Genomic DNA, 22,768 nt, shown 5'->3' with positions numbered 1-22,768 from the left:
GCATTATTTCTTCAAGTAATTGCATAATTTAATTATTAATATTATAAGTTAAATTTTAGAATAAGTAATTCCTGGGTATCCAATTTAAGAGGATGGCAGTAAGGGATATGTGCAGCCAACCTCCCACCCCTGCTTCTTAGCCACCAGCTCCCTCCCCCACTCCATCCTGAGACAACCACTGTTCTGTTCTTTGTTTGCTTGGCTCTTTTTTTTAATGCTGTAAGATGGGGGTCACATTTCATTCTTTTTCTAAGTGAGTACCCTGTTACTGCAGCACCATTTGTTGAATTTTGTTTGTTTGTTTGCTTGTTTGTTTTTGGAGAAGGGCATGGGCCAGGAATTGAACCTGGGTCTCCCACATGGTAGTCAACTCCACTGAACTAACTACCCTTGCATCCCTGTGTGGCTTTTTTACATTTAAATCTCTGATCTGAGTGTAATTTACTTCATCTAAGTAGTGATATAAGGATCCAGCTTAATTTTTTCTTGTAGTCAGCCTGTGGCACTAACATCTTTAATGAATCATTCCATTTTTTCCCCACCAATCTGAAATGTCACCTTTATCATATAATAAACTGGGGTTCATTTCTGGACTCTACTGTATCCTAGTGATCTATATGTACTAGTATCAAGCTACCTTGGAGTCTACTAGATAAAATACCACAATACTTTAGCATAATATGTTTCATCTGTTTCTTTTTACACATTAAACTTCAGTATCAGCTTAATTTTTTTAAAAATAGACAATATGAGTATTAGCATTAGAATGTTACATTAAAATATGCATTGTGTTTTCATTTGAATCACCTTAAATTTACAAATATATTGAGGGAAAATCAATAATGCCTTTCTTTTTAAACAAATACATTATCATTGATCTAAGACCATGGTGATTTGAGTTTTCTTTTTTACATAAAAAAAATTGATGGTGGTTAAAAAAAGGAGAGAGAGATTTGCAAGAAAATGACCCCAACTTTCTAATATATTTCTCTAATGTTTTAGGAGTGGCTGGTTTGCTTTTCTTTAGTTATTCAGTAATTGACAGACAGATGAGGTAAATAACTGCCTGCAACAAATCAAACACATTTAAAAAAATGCATTTCACATGGGGAATCATGATTCCATTTATCCTTTTAAGAAGAAAAGAATGAAGTCAGTTAAGTATCAACAGCCAAAAGACATTTCATCCTCATGACTGTGTGCTTCTCAAATTCACATCTGCCCAATGATACTCAGCTGATAAGGACTAGCCCTAGTGGGTCTCAGAAATGAAGGTGATTATGCTAATGACTGGCAACCAGCACGTCATGTAAGAATCCTATCCTATATTTTTAATGGGGGGAGTTTTTATTCAACAATTATACTATGCTGCACCCTCCAAATTCTAAATAATGTTCAATTTTTAGAATAAAAACTCCAAAAAGTACACACTTTTTGGATAAGACTGTAGTAAGTACTGATGCTTATCTAGTAGTGCAGTCTGATTTTCAAAAAATTGTTGAACAAATTGGACCCATTCCATTGAGGCCTTGTCACCTGTGGAAAGTGGCTTAAACGAACGGATGCATACTTAAGGCACAAGTTTCAGAGGCAGGTTGCCTGGGCTGGATTCTAGCTCTACCACCACCCAGCTGTGTAACCCTAGGCTAGAATTAGAACCCAAGCAGGCTGACTCGGATTTGGGAAGATTGCTAGAAATTAAATTAAGTAAACAGAAAAAGAACAGAGGAGTTACAAAGTAGAATCACAGTGAAGGTTTAGCACTGTCATTACCACAAAGTTGTTAACTGTTAGCAAACAGGCAAGAGAGATTTTCATGTGATGTCAACTATTCAGAGCTAGTATCCTAAAAAAAAAAAAAAAAAAAGAAAAGAAAAACTATTTAATTTGGACCCAAACAAATAATATGCTAGTTCTTTTAAAGCTGCCTTATTTATAATTTATAGGCTTGTAATAATTGTTATATTGGTTTTGTATATGACCATAGCTCCCTAGCTAGGCTATAAAATCCTTGCAGGCATATTTAATAATTCATTAATTGTCTGTTTCTCTGTGTCTTTTTTACCCTGGAACAATTCCCTCTATCTTGTTTAGACCTGACTTCTGCTGATAACAAACCTTTCAAAACCCGACCAACTGAAAATTTCTTCTTCAGATCCATCATCAACGTTTCTCTCACTCCCTCTTCCAGATGACCTTTACTGACCTCCAGGTCCCTTACGCTAATATCAATAACTAATCACCAGGCCACAAATTGTCTGGCTGTCTCTCTCTGAATCTGCCCTTCCCTGACCTTGGCCTCTGACTTTGCTCTTCACCCTGATCACCTCTCTCCATCGTCCATTCACTATAGGGCATTAAATAGGTCGCAGTATACTCTGTTCTGCTCTATCGCTGAGATTTCCAATGCCCTTTTCCATACTCTTCTTTCACCTCTGCTCTTATTTTTTCTAGCAATGTCTTCATCCTCTTTCTTTTGCCACCTTTCATCAAACCAAGTGCCTCCTGACTTACTGTCAACCACATTTAATTCTAAACCTTTTCACTGGATCTCACTGACCATGGAATAAATCCTAAATTCCTTAGTCTAGCAATCAAGAATTTTTGCAGTGTGGGTCCTAACTTTTCCTTCTACTACATTCCCAATCTCATCTTTCTGCTAATCTTTGTCTCCATACTTCAAACTTCATGCAGTTCCCCAAACTTCCCTACCTCCTTGCCTCTGCTCATGCCATAGTCCCTGTCTCAAAGTCCTTTGCATCAAGTACACATCACATGGGTACAGTGGTTCACAACTTCAGGTCTGGAGCCTGTCTATCTGGGGTGGATTCCCAACTTTATCACTTATTAACTATGTGAACTTGGGCAATTTACTTCACCCCCTGCCTTAGTTTCCCACCTATAAAATGGGTATAATAACACTAACCTCCTCAAAGGATTTTTGCAAGGACTAAATAACTTAATGGATAAATAACTTACAATAATACCTGGCACCTAGTATGAACTCAGTTGAAAATATCTTAGTAAGTGGGGGTTCATCTAGAATACAAAGAAAAGAATGAAAACTGGCAGCTCTTTGAGGTGGGCAAATTAGTTAATGCTGTGGAGGAAGATTGGACAGTTATACTTCTGAATGGTTTCAATGTCAGGTCATATTAGCAGAAAAACTTTTAGTTGAAGAGATAATAGGCACTTATAGTCAAAGATCTATTTCCTTCAGATACATAAAAGAAATAGGGAGAAAACAGACATTTTTCACCACAGTGCTCACAAGCAACTCCTTAATTCTTAGGGCTTTTGGCACACATAGTTTCTGTGTGCTAAACACTGAGATCTTGGTTTCTTCAAAGCCACTGCCTGTTGTTACAAACTGGACTACAATGATCTGGTTTAATGATTCTTTGACCTCTGACTTTGCTCTCAACTTCAATAACCCTTTTTGTCCTTTCAGTACAGACATTTGGTCACACTAATCCATTCTGCTCTGTTGCTAAGACTATCAATTCCCAGGAGCTTATTCTATAATTTTCTCCTGCCTTTCCCTCCTCTCTCTCATTTCTGCTGAGGAAGTCTTCACCCTCTTTCCTTTCCCACACTCCACCAACTTACTGTCAATCACATTTCATTATAAAACCTCCACTAGAACTCGATATTCATGAAAGAAATACAAAGCTCCCTAGTTCATCAACCAAGTCTCAGTGAAAGTCTCAGCTTTAGCCTCCAAGTTGTAAATCCCATGTACCTTTTCCATTCTTACTCGTTCTATATTCTGCATATAAAGCCCCAAGGAGAGTTCTGGTAGGATATTTTACCTGAAACAATCATCTCGCAGAGGAAAAAGGGGTTATCAAAGGATTTATTTCCCCTTGCATTCAAGATTGAATTTTACCTTATTTATGGAAGAAGCAGGAGAAGGAGAAGATGAAGAAGGTGGTGACTGACTGAGACTTTCAACACAACCAGTCTGAGCCAAAATATCCACCTTAAAATAAAAAAGGTGCTCAGTGAATGAAAATGGTATCGCTTTTAACTAAAGCCAGCAAATTCATGGCAAGGTTAAACTCACCAGAAAACTCTAGTACGCCACTCACTCACAGACACTACATGCAAAAAAAAAAAAAAAAAAAAAAAAACCCCAACTGTGGAGCACTACATTATCTTCAATGCATTAGTATATTTTCTAAAGTCTATTGCTTGTTATCACAATATGGCATTTCTGAAACACTAAAAATATTTAAAAGCAGCACAGGAAGAAGAGAACATCATGCAAGTAGTACAGCCAATGAAGGAAAACTCCAAAGAAAAAATTAAGCTAAGCTTTTAAAAATGTTAAGATTCTGAACCTTTTCCTTTCAAAGTTACCAGTCAACCCCATGCCCCAGACATAATCAGCCAAGCCACTTAGTCGGCTCAAAGCAAACCACAGACCCATAAGTAACCCTACCAAGCCCAGCATAGGACAGGAAAACAGTCCAGTCAATCTGTGAACTCATGAGCTCAAAACCTTTAATATTATCACTTGGGGAGCAGGCCCTGCCCACATTCAAGGGTCTACCTTATTAACACACAAGGAAATTCTTTCTGTGCCTTCGTCACATACATATATACTCTATTTCTTACTTTGTCATTTGGCCTAGAGTAAGAATACCGTTGGTCCATCATACTACTATACATGAAAATTAGTCTCCTCCTTGGAAGGAAGGACTTGGTAACTAGAAACTTCTGGGGCAAGAGATTTTCTGGAGTTACACAATAAAAATGAATGGAAAGTTTCCATCTTTTGTGAAAGCTGAGGAACTGTTTTCTGCAACTAATTGGCATGAAACCCAAGTCTTTATATGACATTTCTCAATCATCGTACATGTAATAACTACATGCCAATTGCTTTAGGAAGTAGAAATAGAAAGCAAATTAATATTTGGTGCCCATAGCCAAGAACATTTCCATCAGAGTTTCTGACAGAAATTTAACAATTTTTCGAAAAAAGACCTACTACAGAAGGCATAAAATTTTCTTACATTAAAAGCCTATTTCAGTTCAAAATACAGGAGAACTTTCAAAATTTCCTATCTGGAAATACAAATTAATGAATTAATATAAAACTTCTTTATGGAAATATAAAACTTGAACGTTCTTTTTAAAATGAGGCAAGATCATAAAAATGATTAATCCATTTACAGCCAGTCACATCAATCCTTCTGACTGGGCACTACCAAAATAAGTGTAAATTGCTTTAAAAATTCCTCGCTAATTCACATACTGAACTCACAAATGTCAATTCCAGGTGACTGCTTTCTAAAATATAGAGAATTAAAAGAGTACAATTTGCTTCTATAATAAATATATACTGTATGTGTGTGAAGATATGCCAATAAAATATTTTAAAAAATAATAAATGCATAAAAATAATTGTATTAGTTCAGAGAGTTTACTTATTTTGATAGCCCAGTCTTAAACTAGGTAGCTTTAAGTATCGAACAAGATGATGTTACAAATTATAGAACAAGATTATGCTACAAACAGCAAAAGATAATTTGCTTCCAAATAGACTTAACAAAAAATATATGTTAAATTGGCTTTTATGGATATTCTTCTGACGATGGGTTGTGTGTATTAGAATGATGACTGGCCCTTTATTATAGCAGTTTCAAGGTCAAAACTCTGTTTTTCTTCTTTGTTTCCAATTGGGAAAAAAACTCTACAAAAACAAACAATTTAAAAAAAAATGTAAACATTAAATTTTCTAGCATATATTATGAAAGGTTCCCTAGACGAACAAAGCTGCTTTATCAAAGGCAAGAATCTGCATTAAACATAGCATGGAAAGTTAGTACTGATAGTCTAATGAAGTTTTGAAGGCAAGTGCTGCCAAAAAAATCCAATGAACAACTAACTGGACACAACCTTCCTTAAAAAGCTCTGTAACTAATCAAAAGGACTCATGCAATGCTGGTGAAAGTGGGAGACGGCAGAGAGAACCTCTTCAATAAGGGTTTCATAAAGAGGAAATCTCAATATGTGATCATGAGAAATCTAAGGCATTGTAAGATTCGAGATAATGAAATAAACAAATCTAATTCTTTGTGACAGTTTCTTTTTTTTTGGGGGGGGGGGGGGGATGGTCCAGGAATCAAACCTGGGTCTCCTGCATGAAAGGCGAGCATTCTACCACTGCACCACCCATTTGTGATGTTTTCTTTTAATTATTTATTTTGTTGCTTTATCTTTTACTTAATTTTTAATGTGATTTTATGAGAGATATTCACATACCATACAATCCATTCAAAGTATACAATCAGTGGCTCACTGTATCATCATATGGTTGTGCATTCATCATTACAATTTTAGAACATTTTCATTACTCCAGAAAACAAAAAAAAGAGGGAAAAAACCAAAAACATCCTGTACTCCTTATGCCCCCTTATCATTGATCTCTAGCACTGCTACAGTACATTTGTCATTGTTGATAAAAGAATATTAAGATATTACTGTTAATTATATTCCATAGTTCCACAGTAGGTATGTTTTTGTCCCCCACTCTATCATTAACTCCTTGTAATAGTTTTGTACATTTATTCTAGTTCTTTGAGGAAATGTTTTATATCTGTACTGTTAATCACTGTCATCGTCTACTGCAAGATTTACTGAATTATATATTCCCATGTTTTAACTTTGGCTTTCCTTCTTTTGATCTATCAATGCTAAACTTCCCCTATCAACCACAGTCACATACAGTTCAGCATTGTTAATTATACTCACAAAAGTGTGCTACCATCACCTGGATCCATTTCTACTCATTTAAATCCAACCTAGCTAAAAAGTCTGCACATCTTAAGTGACCATTCCCCATTCTTTAGCCTCATTCTATCTCCTGGTAACCTATATCTAGATTCCACGTCCATGCATTTACATAGTATAATTCAATTGTCCTCTTGTGTTTGACTTATTTCGCTCAACATAACGTCCTCAAGGAACCTCTAAGTGGTTGTGTGCTTCAGGACTTTATTCCTTCTTACAGCTGAATAATATTCCATCATATGCATATACCACATTTTGTTTATCCATTCGAGAGTTGATGGGCACTTCGGTTGTTTCCATCTTTTTACAATTGTGAGTGATGCTGCTATGAACATTGCTGTGCCAATGCTTTCAATTATTCTGATACATATCTAGTAGCAGGACTGGTGGGTCATATGGTAATTCTTTATGTTTTTTTTCTCTTGTTCTTAGGCATATGGTCCAGGATCATATGGTAACTGTATACTCAGCTTTCTGAGAAACTGTCAAACTATCTTCCACAGTGGCTGCACCATTTTACAGTTCCATCAGCAAGAATGACATTCCTATTTCTCCACATCGTCTCTAATACTTGTAGTTTCCTGTTTAATAGTGGTCATTCTAATAGTTATGAAATGATATCTCTATGTGGTTTTGATTTGAATTTTCCTAATATTAAGTGAAGCTGAGCATCTTTGCATATGCTTTTGAATCATTTGTTTTCCCTCACTGGAAAAATGTCTATTCATGTCTTTTGCTCATTTTTAAACTGAGTTGTCTTTTTATTGTTAAGTTATAGGATTTCTTTGTATATTCTGGATATCAAACCATTGTCATCTATGTGGTTTCCAAGTATTTTTCTCCCATTGAGTGGGCTGCCTTTTCACCCTTTTGACAAAGTCCTTTGAAGCACAGACGTATTAAGTTTTGAGGAAGCCCCATTTATCTATTTTTTATTTCATTGCTTGTGCTTTCAGTATATGGTCTAGGAAACTACTACCTTTCACCAGTTCTTGAAGATGTTTCTCAACATTTTCTTCTAGGAGTTTTATGGTACTTTTATAGTTAGGTCTTTGATCCATTTTGAGTTAATTACTGTACAGGGAATGAGATAAGGATCCTCTTTCATTCTTTTGGATATGGATGTCCAGTTCTCCAGGGACCATTTATTGAAGAGACTTTCTGTCCCAGCTGAGTGGACCTGACACTCTTGCTAAAAATCAACTGACAAGAAAACTAAGGGTCTATTTCTGAACTCTCAAATAAATTCCATGGATCAATATGTCATATGTCTATCTTTACGCCAATACATGCTGTTTTGAACACTTTAGCTTTATAATATACTTTAAAGTCAGCAAATGTGAGCCCTCCCACTTCAATTCTTCTTTTTCAGGATGTTTTTGGCTATTTGAGGCCTCTTTCCTTTCCAAATAAATTTGATAATTAACTTTTCCACTTCTTCAAAGGAGGCTGTTGGAATTAGGTTTGGTATTGCACTGAATCTATACATCAATTTGGGCAGAACTGACATAGTGATTTAATTGTAACATCTATTTACTGTGTATTCAAAAAACAAAGCTACAAATATGCAAAGGCAGGAAGTACAGTGAACTCTACTGAAGTGGCCTGGGGTGGTGTGTATGGATGTAAACTGAGGTGTTTAATGAACAGATAAATAAAGGATTACAATAAGGAAGGTGAAAGAACTGGAATACTTCATGCCATATGGATGACCTCAGTCTTCCTCCATCCCCAGTGCATTATTATTTTTTTTAGTTCATGTTATATGTGATTTATTAATGCAGTAGAATTTAAGATGCTGGATGGGAAGCCAGAAAGCTGGGTCAGGTATTGACTGTTAAATAAGTTTATGTGGATCCTTTAAACACTTAGACCTTTATCATGATCATAAAAGTGGAGTCATACAGTATCCATCCTTTTGTGTCTGGCTTATTTCACTCAGTATTATGTCCTGAAGGTTCACCCAACTTGTCATGTGCTTTAGGACATCATTTCACGTTACTGTTGCATACTATTTCATCCTATGTATATACCACATATTGTTAATCCACTCATCTGTTGATGACCACTTGGATTGTTTCCATCTTTTGTTGACTGTGAATAGTGAGGCTATGAACATCATTGTGCAAATGTCTGTCTGTGTCACTGCTTTCAGCTCTTCTGTGTATATATCAAGTAGTGCTACTGCCAGGTCATAGGATAACTCGATATTTGGTTTCCTGAGGAAACATGAAATTGTTTTCCTTAGTGGCTGCACCATTATACATACCACCAGTGGTGCATAAGTGTCCCAGTTTCTCCACATGTTCTCCAACATCTGTAGTTTCCTGTTTGTTTAATAGGAGCCATGCTTATAGGTATGAGGTAGTATCTCATTGTAGTCTTGATTTGCATTTCCCTTACAGCAGAAAGGCCTATTTATATCTTTAGCCCATTTTATAATTGGGTTGTTTGTTATTTTGTTGTTGAGCTGTATGATTTCTTTATGTATACAGGATATTAAACCTTTGTCCAATGTGTGATTTCCAAATATTTTCTCCCATTGAGTTGACTGTCTCTTCACCTTTTTGACAAAGTCTTTTGAGGTGCAGAAGCATTTGATTTTGAGGAGTTCCTGTTTATCTATTTTTTCTTTTATTGCTTGTGCTTTGGGCATAAAGTTTAAGAAGCTATCTCCTGTTACTAGTCTTTTGAAGATGTTTCACTACATTTTCTTCTAGAAGTTTTATGATGCTAGTTCTTATATTTAGGTATTTGATCCACTTTGAGTTAATTTTTGTATAGGGTATGAGGTAAGGGTCTTCTTTCATTCTTTTGGCTATTGACATCCAGTTCTCCCATGCCCATTTACTGCAAAGACTATTTTGTCCCAATTTATTGGATTTGGGGGCTGTTTTAGATTGCTAGCTGCTGGAATGCAACACACAAGAGACGGATTGGCTTTTAATAAAAAGGAATTTATTTCATTAGTTCTTCAGAGGAAAGGCAGCTAACTTCCAACCGAGGTTCTTTCTTACGTGGAAAGGCACAGGGTGATCTCTGCTGGCCTTCTCTCCAGGCCTCTGGGTTCCAACAATTTTCCCCGGGATGATTTCTTTCTGCATCTCCAAAAGCCTGGGCTGAGCTGCGAGTGCTGAGATGAGGAATGTTGAGCTGCTTGGGCTGTGCTACGTTGTGCTCTCTCATATAAGCGCCAACCAATTAAATTAAACATCATTCATTACAGCAGGCACGCCTCTTAGTTGACTGCAGATGTAATCAGCAACAGATGAGGGTCACATGCCATTGGCTCATGTCCACAGCAATAGAACTAGGCACCTTCACCTAGCCAAACTGACACCTGAATCTAACCATCACAGGGGCCTTGTCAAAAATCAGTTGACCACAGATTTGGTGGTCTATTTCTGCACTCTCAATTCCACTGGTCAATATTTCTATCTTTGTGATAGTACCATGCTGATTCCTAGACATTTGATTTTCTTATTTGCTATTGTGAATGGAATTTTTTTCTTGGTTACTGTTTTAGTTTGCAAGCTAACTAAATGGAGCAGCTTTTAAAAAGGGGAATTTATTAAATTTCAAGTTTACAGTTCTAAGGCTATAAAAATGTCCAAACTAAGGGCTCTGTTCTTTCTGCTGGCTCTGTCAGTTCTGGTGGCTCTAAAGCTTTTTCCAAAATAGTTCCCTTTTAAAGGGCTCCAGTAAGCAACCCCACCTTGAATAGGTGGAGATGCCTCCCCATGAAAATCATCTAATCAAAACTTACCACCCATAATTGGGTGGATTACATCTCCATGGAAACAATCAAAAAGGTCCCTCCCAGCAATACTGCATGAGGATTAAAGGACATGGCTTTTCTGGGGTACATAATAGCTTCAAACTGGCAGACTTACCTCCTCAGAAAGCTCATTACCATTGAATAGAAACACTACCTGATTTTGGGGTTGATCTTGTATTCTGCCACTTTGTTGAACTCATTTATTAGCTCTAGTAGCTTTGTTGGAGTTTTGGGGGGCTTTTAAATATAGGATCATGTCATTTGCAAATAAAGTAGTATTTCTTCTTTTCTGATTTGGGTGTATTTTCTTTCTTTTTCTTGCCTGATTGCTCTGGCTAGAACTTTTAGCAAAATGTTGAATAACAGTGGTATCAGTGGACATCCTTGTCTTGTTTCTGATCTTAGAGGTAATGCTTACAGTCTCCTACTGTTCAGTATGATGTTATCTGTGGGCGTAATGTCCATTATCATGTTGAGGAAGTTAATGATTTGTTTTTTTTTTAACTTTTTTTTTATTAATGATTTGTTTTTAAATGGACAAAAAAATGGTTGGAAAATGGCCTAAAAATGGATTTTTTTTCAGAAATGAAGAAGGAAAATGTAGTTCCTACAAATATTACTATTGCCTTCTTCATTTAGAAACCATAAAAACTATTTTGTAACAAATAATTACACTGAACATCTCTGAATAATTACAAGATGTTACTTCCCCTAAACACCCACTAACTTCAAGCCATTGTTTAATATCAAAACTGCTAAAAAATATTAAAAATTCTAAAGGATTTTCTGAAAGATAATTTAACTATTTCTGATTGGGTACCATATTAAATGGTAGAATTTTGGGTTTGTGATAGCTCCTAGTCCTAGAGCTGCTATGAATGCAAATTTACTTTAGACAGGGATTCAGGTTAAAATACAAGTCTCATAATATTTTTACACTGGAAGTACCTTTTTAGGTATTTATGATTGAAAAAAACATTATTCAAACACGTTTAGAGCACTCTATCATAGTAAAAGGTCTCTCACAGGTTACGGGTTATAAAATTTAAGAGAAAAATTTGTGTTACCACCAAACTAACAAGTTTACAAACAAGTAATATAAATATAATCTGCAATTTATGTAATATAAGCGTTACAAACAGTGCTGAGAGAATCTAGGGGAAGAAAAGATCACACGTAGGAAGAAGAAAACCAACAACAGCAAAAAGCTGTACTGGTATGGATGTGTGACTTTTTTAAAAAGGTACACTATAATGGGTAATGTTATCTTTCTGGTGTTTAAATACATACGTGCTATAGTTGCTTGAATTTCATGTAGAATGTTGACTGAAGGTTGCCCAAGGAACTGAATAAAACTCCTATGGCTTCATTCTAATAAATATTAAAATTTGACCCAACCAAAACCATTCCTGGCAATCCTCAAGAACCTCGAGGGTGTTATACAAGATTCTACAAAGGTTCCATGCACTAGGGTAACTTTCCAGAAACCTACAACCTCCAGATGGGTCCCTGGACCAGATAAGTCCTGAAATGCAAAGGGGCCAATCTTTCCACCCCGCTACCCCACATTATCGACAACGCCTTCCAACATGAAAAAGTTAAAATAGACATAGCCCAAATACTCCTAAAGAGTGGGAGAAAGATCAAAGGTGATGGTCGAGTTATACAGAGAAGGTAGGGTTTAATAAATGAGTATGACTGCTGAATCATCATATCGATATTTCTTTTAGTCTCCAGTATCTTAGAGCAGCTAGAAGTAAAAACCTAAAATTGTAGAATTGTAACCCATACCAAACTCCAAAATCTGTACTATAACTAATTGTTGTGCTATGCTTTGAAATTTATAGCTTTTTTGTAGACATAGTATTTTTTCATGGAAAAGAAAGCAAAGTTGATTATGTTGATAAATGAACAGCTATATGAGGATACTGTCAACCACTGATTGTACACTCTGGATCATTACATAGTAGGTGAATATATAATATATATCAATAAAAATGATTTTAAAAAGATTTTAAGTTTGATGTTAACAGCTATAGCAATACCTTTAAAAGGGAGGAATATTTTTTAGTGGATAATATTAGTTAAATTATTAATCATCTGATATCTTATCCTTTTCAAGAGCCTTCACATTATAGTTATGTCCTTAAAGGGAAATAACCAGCTGATGGAAACTAATCTCAGAAGTTGTTAAAAGATATGTATTAATAATTGTCCTAGTCTTGTTTTTCACCCAGGTATTAGTATATAAATTATACCATTGCCTTGATTCTAAAATGAATTTCAGTATAGGTCTTTAAACACTGGAAATATAAACACACATATTGGAAGAAACTCTTCTCTTTTTGTTGAAATTCTTCTAGTCGTTCCTGCACTGTGCTCCAGTTCTTCTTGAATATCTCTATTTTTCTATTTCCAAGTTTCTTATTCCAGCCCACTTCCTCCCCACTGAAGGCAAGCTGGCATAAGGAAAGCACACAAGCTTTGGAGTTAGACCTTGGTATGAAAATCTGGTTTCTCTAAGTAAGAATTGAGGCTTTGAAAAGTATTATATCGGCTTCCTGCAATGTTGGAGTTTGAGACCATCTGTATAAAATGGTGTCTGATTCATGGAAGATATTCTTTTTTTCCCACCTCTTTCCTCTCCAGGGTATGTCGTCAATCCGCTTATCCTCTTTTGTTCCACTTTTTCCCCTGTTCCACCCTCTGATCATGTAAACGATTGCTTTATGTAAATGTCTCCTCAAACTTGAATTTTTCAACTTACTCTATTTTTGATTTCTTGCTGAACAGCTCTATCTGCATTGCTCCTCTCTGTCTCAAACTGAACCCAATCAGAATCACTCATTATTTCTGCCAAAACTAGCTTCTCTTTCAGACTTTCCAATTTCTGTTCCTCTGAAATGGTTCTTGTTTCTGTGCCTTTTCATTCCATTTTGAAACGCTGACTGTCACTGTGAATCATAGCTATCGCTAGAGTGTTCTTTATTTTTTAGATGTCAGGGCAGGAAAAAGATTACCTTTCGTCTCTTCCCTCTTGGAGAGCACAAAGTTGGGTGTCAAGGCAGTGGGCTCTGAGCTCCACTGCCTGGGTTTTAGTTCCGGGTTTCATGTGCTCTGTGTGATTCAGAGTAAGTTACACAGCCTCTCTCTGTTTCAGTTTCTGTAAAACCTCACAGAATTATCAAAAAGAGTTATGAATACTGTTAATATGCTTACAGCAGTATATCTATTCCAGTACATCTAAATCTATCCAAATTCTTCCTAAAAACAGCACAGTTTCCCAGTGAATGGTGACACTGTAGTTTATTTGACCAATCCGTTACTGACAGTCTTTTGCATTCCAGTTTTCAGTTACAAACAACCCTACAGAGATTTTGTTGGTTTTGTTCAGGTTAGTGTGATGCCCCAATAGATACCACCACAGTAATTTGGGCAGTGAATAAAGAACTATTTGTAAAGTCCATTTGGGGGACTGGGGAAAAGGAGGAAATATTCAACTTTCACATTTGGAGAATTTCTCATATTCTCGCAAGTAGTGGGGACAACCAAATCAATTGGGGTTTGCCCCTATGGACCTTATTCCTGCAAAGGATAGGCTAAGCCTACTTAAAATTAGGCCTAAGAGTCACCCCCCAGAGAACCTCTTTTGTTGCTCAGATGTGGCTTCTCTCTCTAAGCCAACCTGGCAGATGAACTCACTGCCCTCCTCCCTGCGATGTGGGGCATGACTCCCAGGGGTGTAAATCTCTCTGGAAACATGAGATAGTACTCCTGGGATGAGGTGAGACCGACATCAAGGGATTGAGAAAGGGTTTGTGACCAAAAGGGGGAGAAGAGAAATGAGACAAAATAAAGTTTCAGTGGCTGAGAGATTTCAAACAGAGTCAAGAGGTTAAATCCTGGAGGTTATTTTTATGCATTATGTGGATATTCCTTTTTAGTTTATGGTGTATTGGAGTGGCTGGAGGGAAACACCTGAAACTGTTGAGCTGTGTTCCAGTAGCCTTGATTCGTGAAGACGACTGTATAAAGATATAACCTTTATAATGTGACTGTGTGATTGTGAAAACCTTGTGTCTGATGCTCCTTGTATCCAGGGTATGGATAGATGAGTAAAAAGACATGATTAAAAATAAATAAATAATAGGGGGGTGTGCTGGTTTGAAAGGATGTATGTACCCTAGGAATGCCATGTTATATTCCTAACCCCTTTTTGTAAGAGCAGCCATTTCTTCAAATCCCTACTCAGTACTGTATGTTTGAAACTTTAATTAGATCATCTCCCTGGAGATCTGACTCAAACAAGAGTGATTGTTAAGCTGGATTAGGTGGAGATATGTCTCCACCCATTCTAGGTGGGTCTTGATTACTTTACTGGAATCCCATAAAAGAGAGATTCAGAGAGTGCAGAGAAGAACGACAGAGCCACGAGATAGCCACAAGAGAGAATGACAAGAGAAGCCATGAGATTCTGAGAGAGCAGAGAATGCTGCAGCACCACAAAGCAGAGAATTTTGGAGATGAAGAAGGAAACCGCATCCCAGGGAGCTGGAAAGGAAGCTAGCAGATAACACCGTGTTCACCATGTGCCCTTTCACCCAAGAGAGAAACCCTGACCATGTTCACCATGTGTCTTTCCACTTGAGAGAGATCAGCCTTCTTGAATCAAGCTATCTTTCCTTGGATGGCTTAGACTGGACATTTCTATAGACTTGCTTTAATTGGGACATCTCCATGGCCTAAAAAACATTAACTTGCAACTTCTTAAATTCCCCCTTTTAAATGCCATTCTGTTTCTGGTATATTGCATTCCGGCAGCTAGCAAACCAAACAGGGAAAAGGGGTAAAATAAATTGGCAGACTGAAATACTAGTGGTCAATGAGAATGAGAGGTATGGGGTGTGTATGAGTTTTATTTTTTTTTATTTTAATTTCTTCTACTGGAATGATGCAAATGTTCTAAAAAACGATTATGGTGATGAATACACACCTGTGTGATGATATTGTGAACCACTGATGGTAAACCATGTATGTACCATATGTATGTGAAGATTTATATAAAGAAATAAAGAAATAACACTACAGTAAATCTTCTTGCCCAGAAAGCTATGTTCTGAGAGTTTATCTATAGGATAAACTCAGAACTGCTAGGCCAAAGAATATGTGTGTTTTAAATATTAATATATATTACCAAACTGTCCCCCAAATAGCTAGCTAGCATCAATTTATACTTTCAACAGCTTTGTATCAGAAGACTGCCTTTTTGACCATGCCTTTGGTCACACTAGGTACGATAAAAATTCTTTAAGTTTCTGCCAAATGGATAGGAGAATCTCAAAATGAGAATTTTCCATGTTTATTGGCTATTTGTACTTTATTTCAATGAACAATCTGCTTATAAGCTTTGCCCATTTCTTCCCCTGGGATGTTTATTTTTTGATAATAGATTTGTGAAAGTTCTTCATATATTAAGAAATTAATCTACATGTATCAAACGTTAGAAATACTTTTCCTAGTTTATCACTTTCTTTTTTATTCTACAGAAACCATAGATTTACAGAAAAAAATCATGCAGACATAAATGTACTAATTCTTTCCTTAATGACTACTAGATATTGTGTCACACTTACAATGGCTTTCTATATTACAAAACTATGAAAAAATTAAAAGTCACCTGTATTTTTCCCAATGCTTTAAAAAATATATATATCCCTTCATAGGTTTTTACCAATTAAGCTGTTTCAATACCATTTAAGGAATAATGCAGTGAGTTGGAGTTCTGCAGCTCTGAAAGTCAGCATTGTTATGTATGACTGTTAAAGAAATTGGAAAAGAGATCAGGCTTCAATTAGAGATAAGAATGAAGCCAATCTGGTCAGGACTAAAATAAATCAGAATACAGGGTAAAGGATGAGATTGTCTGTACTTTAGAACTTCACCTACTGTATGAGACCAAAGGAAGAGAGCTTTATTTTGTACAAAACCTAAACTGTTTGTAGTCCGTAACATAATCTAAGTCAACCAGTCTGGACAGCTTATTTAAATAACCCAAACACATGAACCCCAGAATGAGAATGAGAGCCTGTAATTCTGTGTAGCTTAACGTAATACCCAAACACGTCCCAGAATTTGTTGGGTACAAAGTTAAAAACTATTGGCAAAGTCCCTTCAGGGACTAGAGAAAAAATATGGAACTATTAAACTTTCCCGCCAGGGAAACCATTGATACTGTCTCAAACATTAGGGACTTCCAAGTCAATAGGCCAAGCCCTAGACCTTGAGGGTTGTTTTTATGAAATTCATTTCTGTAGCAGAGAAACTAAGCCTACCTGTAGCTATGCCTTAGAGTTACTGTGAGAAGACCTCATTCGCTGCTCAGATGTGGCTTCTCTCTAAGCCCACCTCAGCAAACAAAATCATTACCCTTCCCCCTAAGCACATGACATTCAGGGCTGAAAGTCTCCCTGGCCCTGGAATCAACAATACCTTCCTGACCAAAAGGGGGAAAAGAAATGTAACAAAATAAGTATCAGTGAAAAAAACTGCTAAAAGAAATCACAGAAGACCTAAATAGATGGAAGGGCATACCGTGTTCATGGATTGGAAGACTAAATATAGTTAAGATGTCAATCCTACCTAAATTGATTTACAGATTCAATGCAATACCAATCAAAATCCCAACAACGTATTTTTCAGAAATAGAAAAACCAATAAGCAAATTTATCTGGAAGGGCAGGGTGCCCCGAATTGCTAAAAACATCTTGAGGAAAAAAAACGAAGCTGGAGGTCTTGCACTGCCTGACTTTAAGGCATATTATGAAGCCACAGTGGTCAAAACAGCATGGTATTGGCATAAAGATAGATATATCGACCAATGGAATCGAATAGAGTGCTCAGATATAGACCCTCTCATCTATGGACATTTGATCTTTGATAAGGCAGTCAAGCCAACTCACCTGGGACAGAACAGTCTCTTCAATAAATGGTGCCTAGAGAACTGGATATCCATATGCAAAAGAATGAAAGAAGACCCATATCTCACACCCTACACAAAAGTTAGCTCAAAATGGATCAAAGATCTAAACATTAGGTCTAAGACCATAGAACAGTTAGAGGAAAATGTCGGGAGATATCTTATGAATCTTACAATTGGAGGCGGTTTTATGGACCTTACACCTAAAGCAAGAGCACTGAAGAAGGAAATAAATAAATGGGAACTCCTCAAAATTAAACACTTTTGTGCATCAAAGAACTTCATCAAGAAAGTAGAAAGACAGCCTACACAATGGGAGACAATATTTGGAAACGACATATCAGATAAAGGTCTAGTATCCAGAATTTATAATGAGATAGTTCAACTCAACAACAAAAAGATAGCCAACCCAATTACAAAATGGGAAAAAGACTTGAATAGACACCTCTCAGAGGAGGAAATACAAATGGCCAAAAGACACATGAAGAGATGGTCAATGTCCCTGGCCATTAGAGAAATGCAAATCAAAACCACAATGAGATATCATCTCACACCCACCAGAATGGCCATTATCAACAAAACAGAAAATGACAAGTGCTGGAGAGGATGCGGTGAAAGAGGCACACTTATCCACTGTTGGTGGGAATGCCAAATGGTGCAACCACTGCGGAAAACAGTTTGGCGGTTCCTCAAAAAGCTGAATATAGAATTGCCATACAACCCAGCAATACCATTGCTGGGAATCTACTCAAAGGAATTAAGGGCAAAAACTCAAACAGACATTTGCACACCAATGTTTATAGCAGCGTTATTTACAATTGCAAAGAGATGGAAACAGCCAAAATGTCCATCAACAGACGAGTGGCTAAACAAACTGTGGTATATACATACGATGGAATATTATGCAGCTTTAAGGCAGGATAAACTTATGAAGCATGTAATAACATGGATGGACCTAGAGAACATTATGCTGAGTGAGTCTAGCCAAAAACTAAAAGACAAATACTGTATGGTCCCAATGATGTGAATCGACACTCGAGAATAAACTTGGAATATGTCATTGGTAACAGAGTTCAGCAGGAGTTAGAAACAGGGTAAGATAATGGGTAATTGGAGCTGATGGAATACAGACTGTGCAATAGGACTAGATACAAAAACTCAAAAATGGACAGCACAATAATACCTAATTGTAAAGTAATCATGTTAAAATACTGAACGAAGCTGCATCCGAGCGATAGGTTCTTGTTTTGTTTTGTTTTGTTCTTATTATTATTACTTTTATTTTTTTCTCTATATTAACATTCTATATTTTTTTCTGTTATACTGCTAGTTCTTCTAAACCGATGCAAATGTACTAAGAAACGATGATCATGCATCTATGTGATGATGTTAAGAATTACTGATTGCATATGTAGAATGGTATGATGTCTAAAAAAAAAAAAAAAAATGGTCAGCACAATACTGCCTAACTGTAATGTAATTATGTTGGAACGCTGAATGAAGCTGCATCTGATCTATAGTTTTTTTTTTCTTTCTCTTATATATTTTTGTACTTTTTATTTTTATTTGTGTTTTCTCCGTGTTATCACTTTATTTCTTTTTCTGTTGTCGTGCTATTTCTTTCTCTAAATCGATGCATATGTACTGAGAAATGATGACCATACACCTATGTGATGATATTAAGAATTACTGATTGCATATGTAGAATGGATTGATTTCTAATGTTGTGTTAGTTAATTTTTTTAATTAATAAAAAAAATTAAAAAAAAATAAGTATCAGTGGCTAAGAGAATACAAATAGAATTGAGAAGCTATTCTGAAGGCAATTCTTATGCTAGCTTAGCTAGATATTGCTAATTACCATGGTTAGCCAATCCCCAACCAAAATCATTCCTGTCAACCCTTAGCCCTAGGGCACCTAGGGCTCTACTGAGATTCTACAAAAGCTTCATGCACTAAGATTACTTTCCTGATAAAAATAACTAATAGGGGGAACAAATGTTGAAATAAATTTAGTTTGAAATGCTAGGGATCAATGAAAGGGAGGGGGAAGGGGTATGGTATGTATAATATTTTTTTCTGTTTTCATTTTATTTTTCTGCTGTCTTTTTATTTCTTTTTTGAATTGATGCAAATGTTCTAAGAAATGATCATGATGATGAATATGTAACTATGTGATGATATTGTGAACTGCTGATTATATATGTAGAACGTAATGAGCACATGTTAAGAATGTTTGTGTTTCTTTCTTATAATACATATTTTTTTAATTTAAAAATTAATTAAAAAAAAAGATTACTTTCCTGAAACCTACAACTTCAAGATGGGTTCTGCCATGGTCAGGTTTATGTGTCAATTTGGCCAGGTGGTGGTGCCCGTTTGTCTCATCAGGCAAGTATTGGCCCGTCTGTTGCTATGAGTACATTTCATGGGCTTAAATCATGATTACACTGGCTGCATCCACAGCTTACTGCATTTGTAATCAGCTAAGGGGAGTGCCTTCTGCAATAAGTTACACCTAATCTAATCACTGGAAGGCTTTTTTTTTTTTTTTTTTGACTTGAGAACAAATGTTTATTACTACTTAATGGCACTGGAAGGCTTTTAAGGAGGATTCAGAAGAAACAGCTTTTCTTCCTGCTTCTGCCAGTAAGCCTCTCCTGTGGAGTTCATCCAGATCCTTCATCAGAGTTACCAGCTTGAGGCCTGCCCTACAGACCTTGGACTCTATGTTCCCAAAGTTACATGAGACACTTTTATAAAGTTTATATCTACGGATATTTCCTGCTGATTCTGTTTCTCTAGAGAACTCTAGCTAATACAGCTTGGTTCCCAGAGTGGTTCTCAAGAAAAAGAATCTTAAAAATGGGTTTTTACCAATTGGTTTTCTACTGTGACCGGACTCAAAGGCACTAAGGACTCTGTTTCCCATACTCAGAATGATACTGCCAATCCATGGGGTGAGTTGGCAAAAGAGACAGTCAAAATTTAACCACTGGATTCTTCTAATGCTTCACTTGTACGAACCCAGGCTCTGGGGATTAATGTTTTTAACACCTTTACAGAGTTTTGTGGAAATGGGAGGCATAGAGTTGTTGGCTGGTTGTTGTTAGATACGCTGTATATATTAATGAGTGAAAGGGATGGACTTAAGGCTTCAAATGAGAAGCTTCTGTGCCATCTGATAGATGTAAATATTTCTATGAGTGCCCTGAAGGAAAATCTTATTTCCTATAGCTACAGACTCGAGATCTCTGAAAATAAGACTCTTAATCTTATTGTTAGAGTAGCAACTTTGCAACGTAAACTGAAATCTCAATCTTGCACACTGTCTGCCATTAAAGTGAGGGCAGTGATTGGAAAGGAGTGAGACCCAGAAAAATGGGACGGCGACATATGGATTGATGATGATAACGCTGGAGAGGCTGAAACCCTAGGTCATGCTGAATCTTCTCTAGATAACCCTATAACAGTCTGCCCTGAGGACACAGCTGCCCTGCCTCCAGGAGCTTGCCATGAGGAGTTGTCCATCCAACCTCCCCCTGAAGAGATTAGCCTTAGAGTGATCAATCATGTTTCACCAGATGAAACTGCAAATGAATGCCCTGAAGCAAATGGCTTAGAAGATACTTTTAACTCTTTTCATGGCCCACCCATACCACCCCTCATTTTTTCCAGACCTATAACTACACTAAAGTCCCAACAGGTCCCAAAATGTAAGGAACAAAGTATCACCCATGAGGAGGTACATTATATTCCAAAAGAACTATATGAGTTTTCTAATTTATATAAACAGAAATCAGGGGAATATGTGTGACATGGATTTTAGGGATGCGGGATAATTGTGGGAGGAATATAAAGCTAGATCAGGCTGAATTTTTTTATATGGGCCCACTAAGCAGAGATTCTGCATTCATAGTTATAGAGGGGTTATAAAAAGCATTAACAGTTTGTTTGGATGGGATGGTTGGCTGAAACATGGGTCAAAATAGGTGGCTGACATTACCTGAGGCTGAAATGTCAGAACTGCGCTGGTATAATGTAGATGAGGGGATCCAGAGGCTTAGAGAGATTGGAATGTTAAGAGTGGATTTATCATGGAAAGTCTGCTGATATAACCCCAGGAATGTCCGGAGGAGGCACCTTTGATCAAAATTGTGAGAAAAATTTGTGAGACTAGTGCCATTATCCCTGAAGATCTCTGTAGTCCTCCTTCTCTGTAGCTCAGATATTACTGAGGGAACTGCTGTCACTGAACTGGAATCCTTAAACACAATGGGGATGATAAGATCCGGAGTTGCCAAAAGCAGGTGGCAGCACTTAACCATCAAAGACAAGGTGGAAGTGGCTATCATAATGGACAGCAGACTCAAATCAAGAGTCAGAATAATCTGACTTGCAGAGACTTGTGGCATTGGCTAGTAGATCACAGGGTACCTAGAAGTCAACAGAAGGGCAGTCTACTAAATTCTTGTTGGCGCTCTATAAACAAGAGTTCTAGGTCAAGTGAACAGAAGTTAAACTTGAATTACAAAAACAGAGAGTCATGGGCCCTTAATCAATTTCCAGACTTGAGCAGTTTACAGACCCCTACAATGAGGGGAAGGGCAGGCCCCTTTGCGGGAGGACCCGTTACATTGCCACAAGTTTATACTGTTAATCTTCCCCCAAGTCTTCTCCAAGGAGACTGACAGCTTTTTACCAGGGTAACTGCACTGGGGAAAAGGAAATGATCAGATATTTCAGGAATTATAAGACACTGGTTCAGAAGTGACATTAATTCCAGGGGACACAAAGTGTCACTCTGGTCCACCAGCCAGAATGGAGACTTATGGAGATCAGGTAATGAATCGATGGAGTTTTAGCTGAGGTCTGTCTCACACTGGGTCCAGTGGGCCCCCAGACCCATTCTGCATATTTCCCCAATTCCAGAAAGCATAATTGGAATGACATATTGAGCAATGACATGCAGAATCCCCACACTGGCTCTCTAACTCGTGGAGTGATGGCTACTATGGTAGGAAAGGCCAAGTGGAAGCCACTAGAACTGTCCCTACGTAGCAAAATAGTAAATCAGAAGCAATACCGGATTCCTGGAGGGATTGCAGAGATTATACTGCCACTCTTAAGGACTTGAAGGATGCAGGGGTGGTGATTCCCACCACATCCCCATTCAACTCTTCTATTTGGCCTGTGCAGTAAACAGGTGGGTCTTA

At 37.0% G+C, this 22,768-nt stretch overlaps 1 protein-coding gene across 2 annotated transcripts in view; it reads right to left on the bottom strand.

Moving 5' to 3' along the window:
* The window catches only part of SNX9 (sorting nexin 9), a 149,094-nt gene that overhangs the window by 67,553 nt on the left and 58,773 nt on the right, over window positions 1-22,768 (bottom strand). Inside the window, exon 5 of one of the 2 annotated variants that reach the window (XM_077149350.1) lies at window positions 3,890-3,982. The exons of the other annotated variant lie outside the window; for it this stretch is intronic. Within the exon in view, the coding sequence (XP_077005465.1) occupies window positions 3,890-3,982 (93 nt within the window). The remainder of the gene's footprint in view (window positions 1-3,889; window positions 3,983-22,768) is intronic. 2 annotated transcript variants of the gene reach the window in all.

Source organism: Tamandua tetradactyla, chromosome 2, assembly GCF_023851605.1.
Source record: "Tamandua tetradactyla isolate mTamTet1 chromosome 2, mTamTet1.pri, whole genome shotgun sequence".
In the NCBI taxonomy this organism is placed as follows: Eukaryota; Metazoa; Chordata; class Mammalia; order Pilosa; family Myrmecophagidae; genus Tamandua; species Tamandua tetradactyla.
Note: the sequence above shows the minus strand (reverse complement) of the source record. Positions and strands in the feature narration are given on the sequence as shown.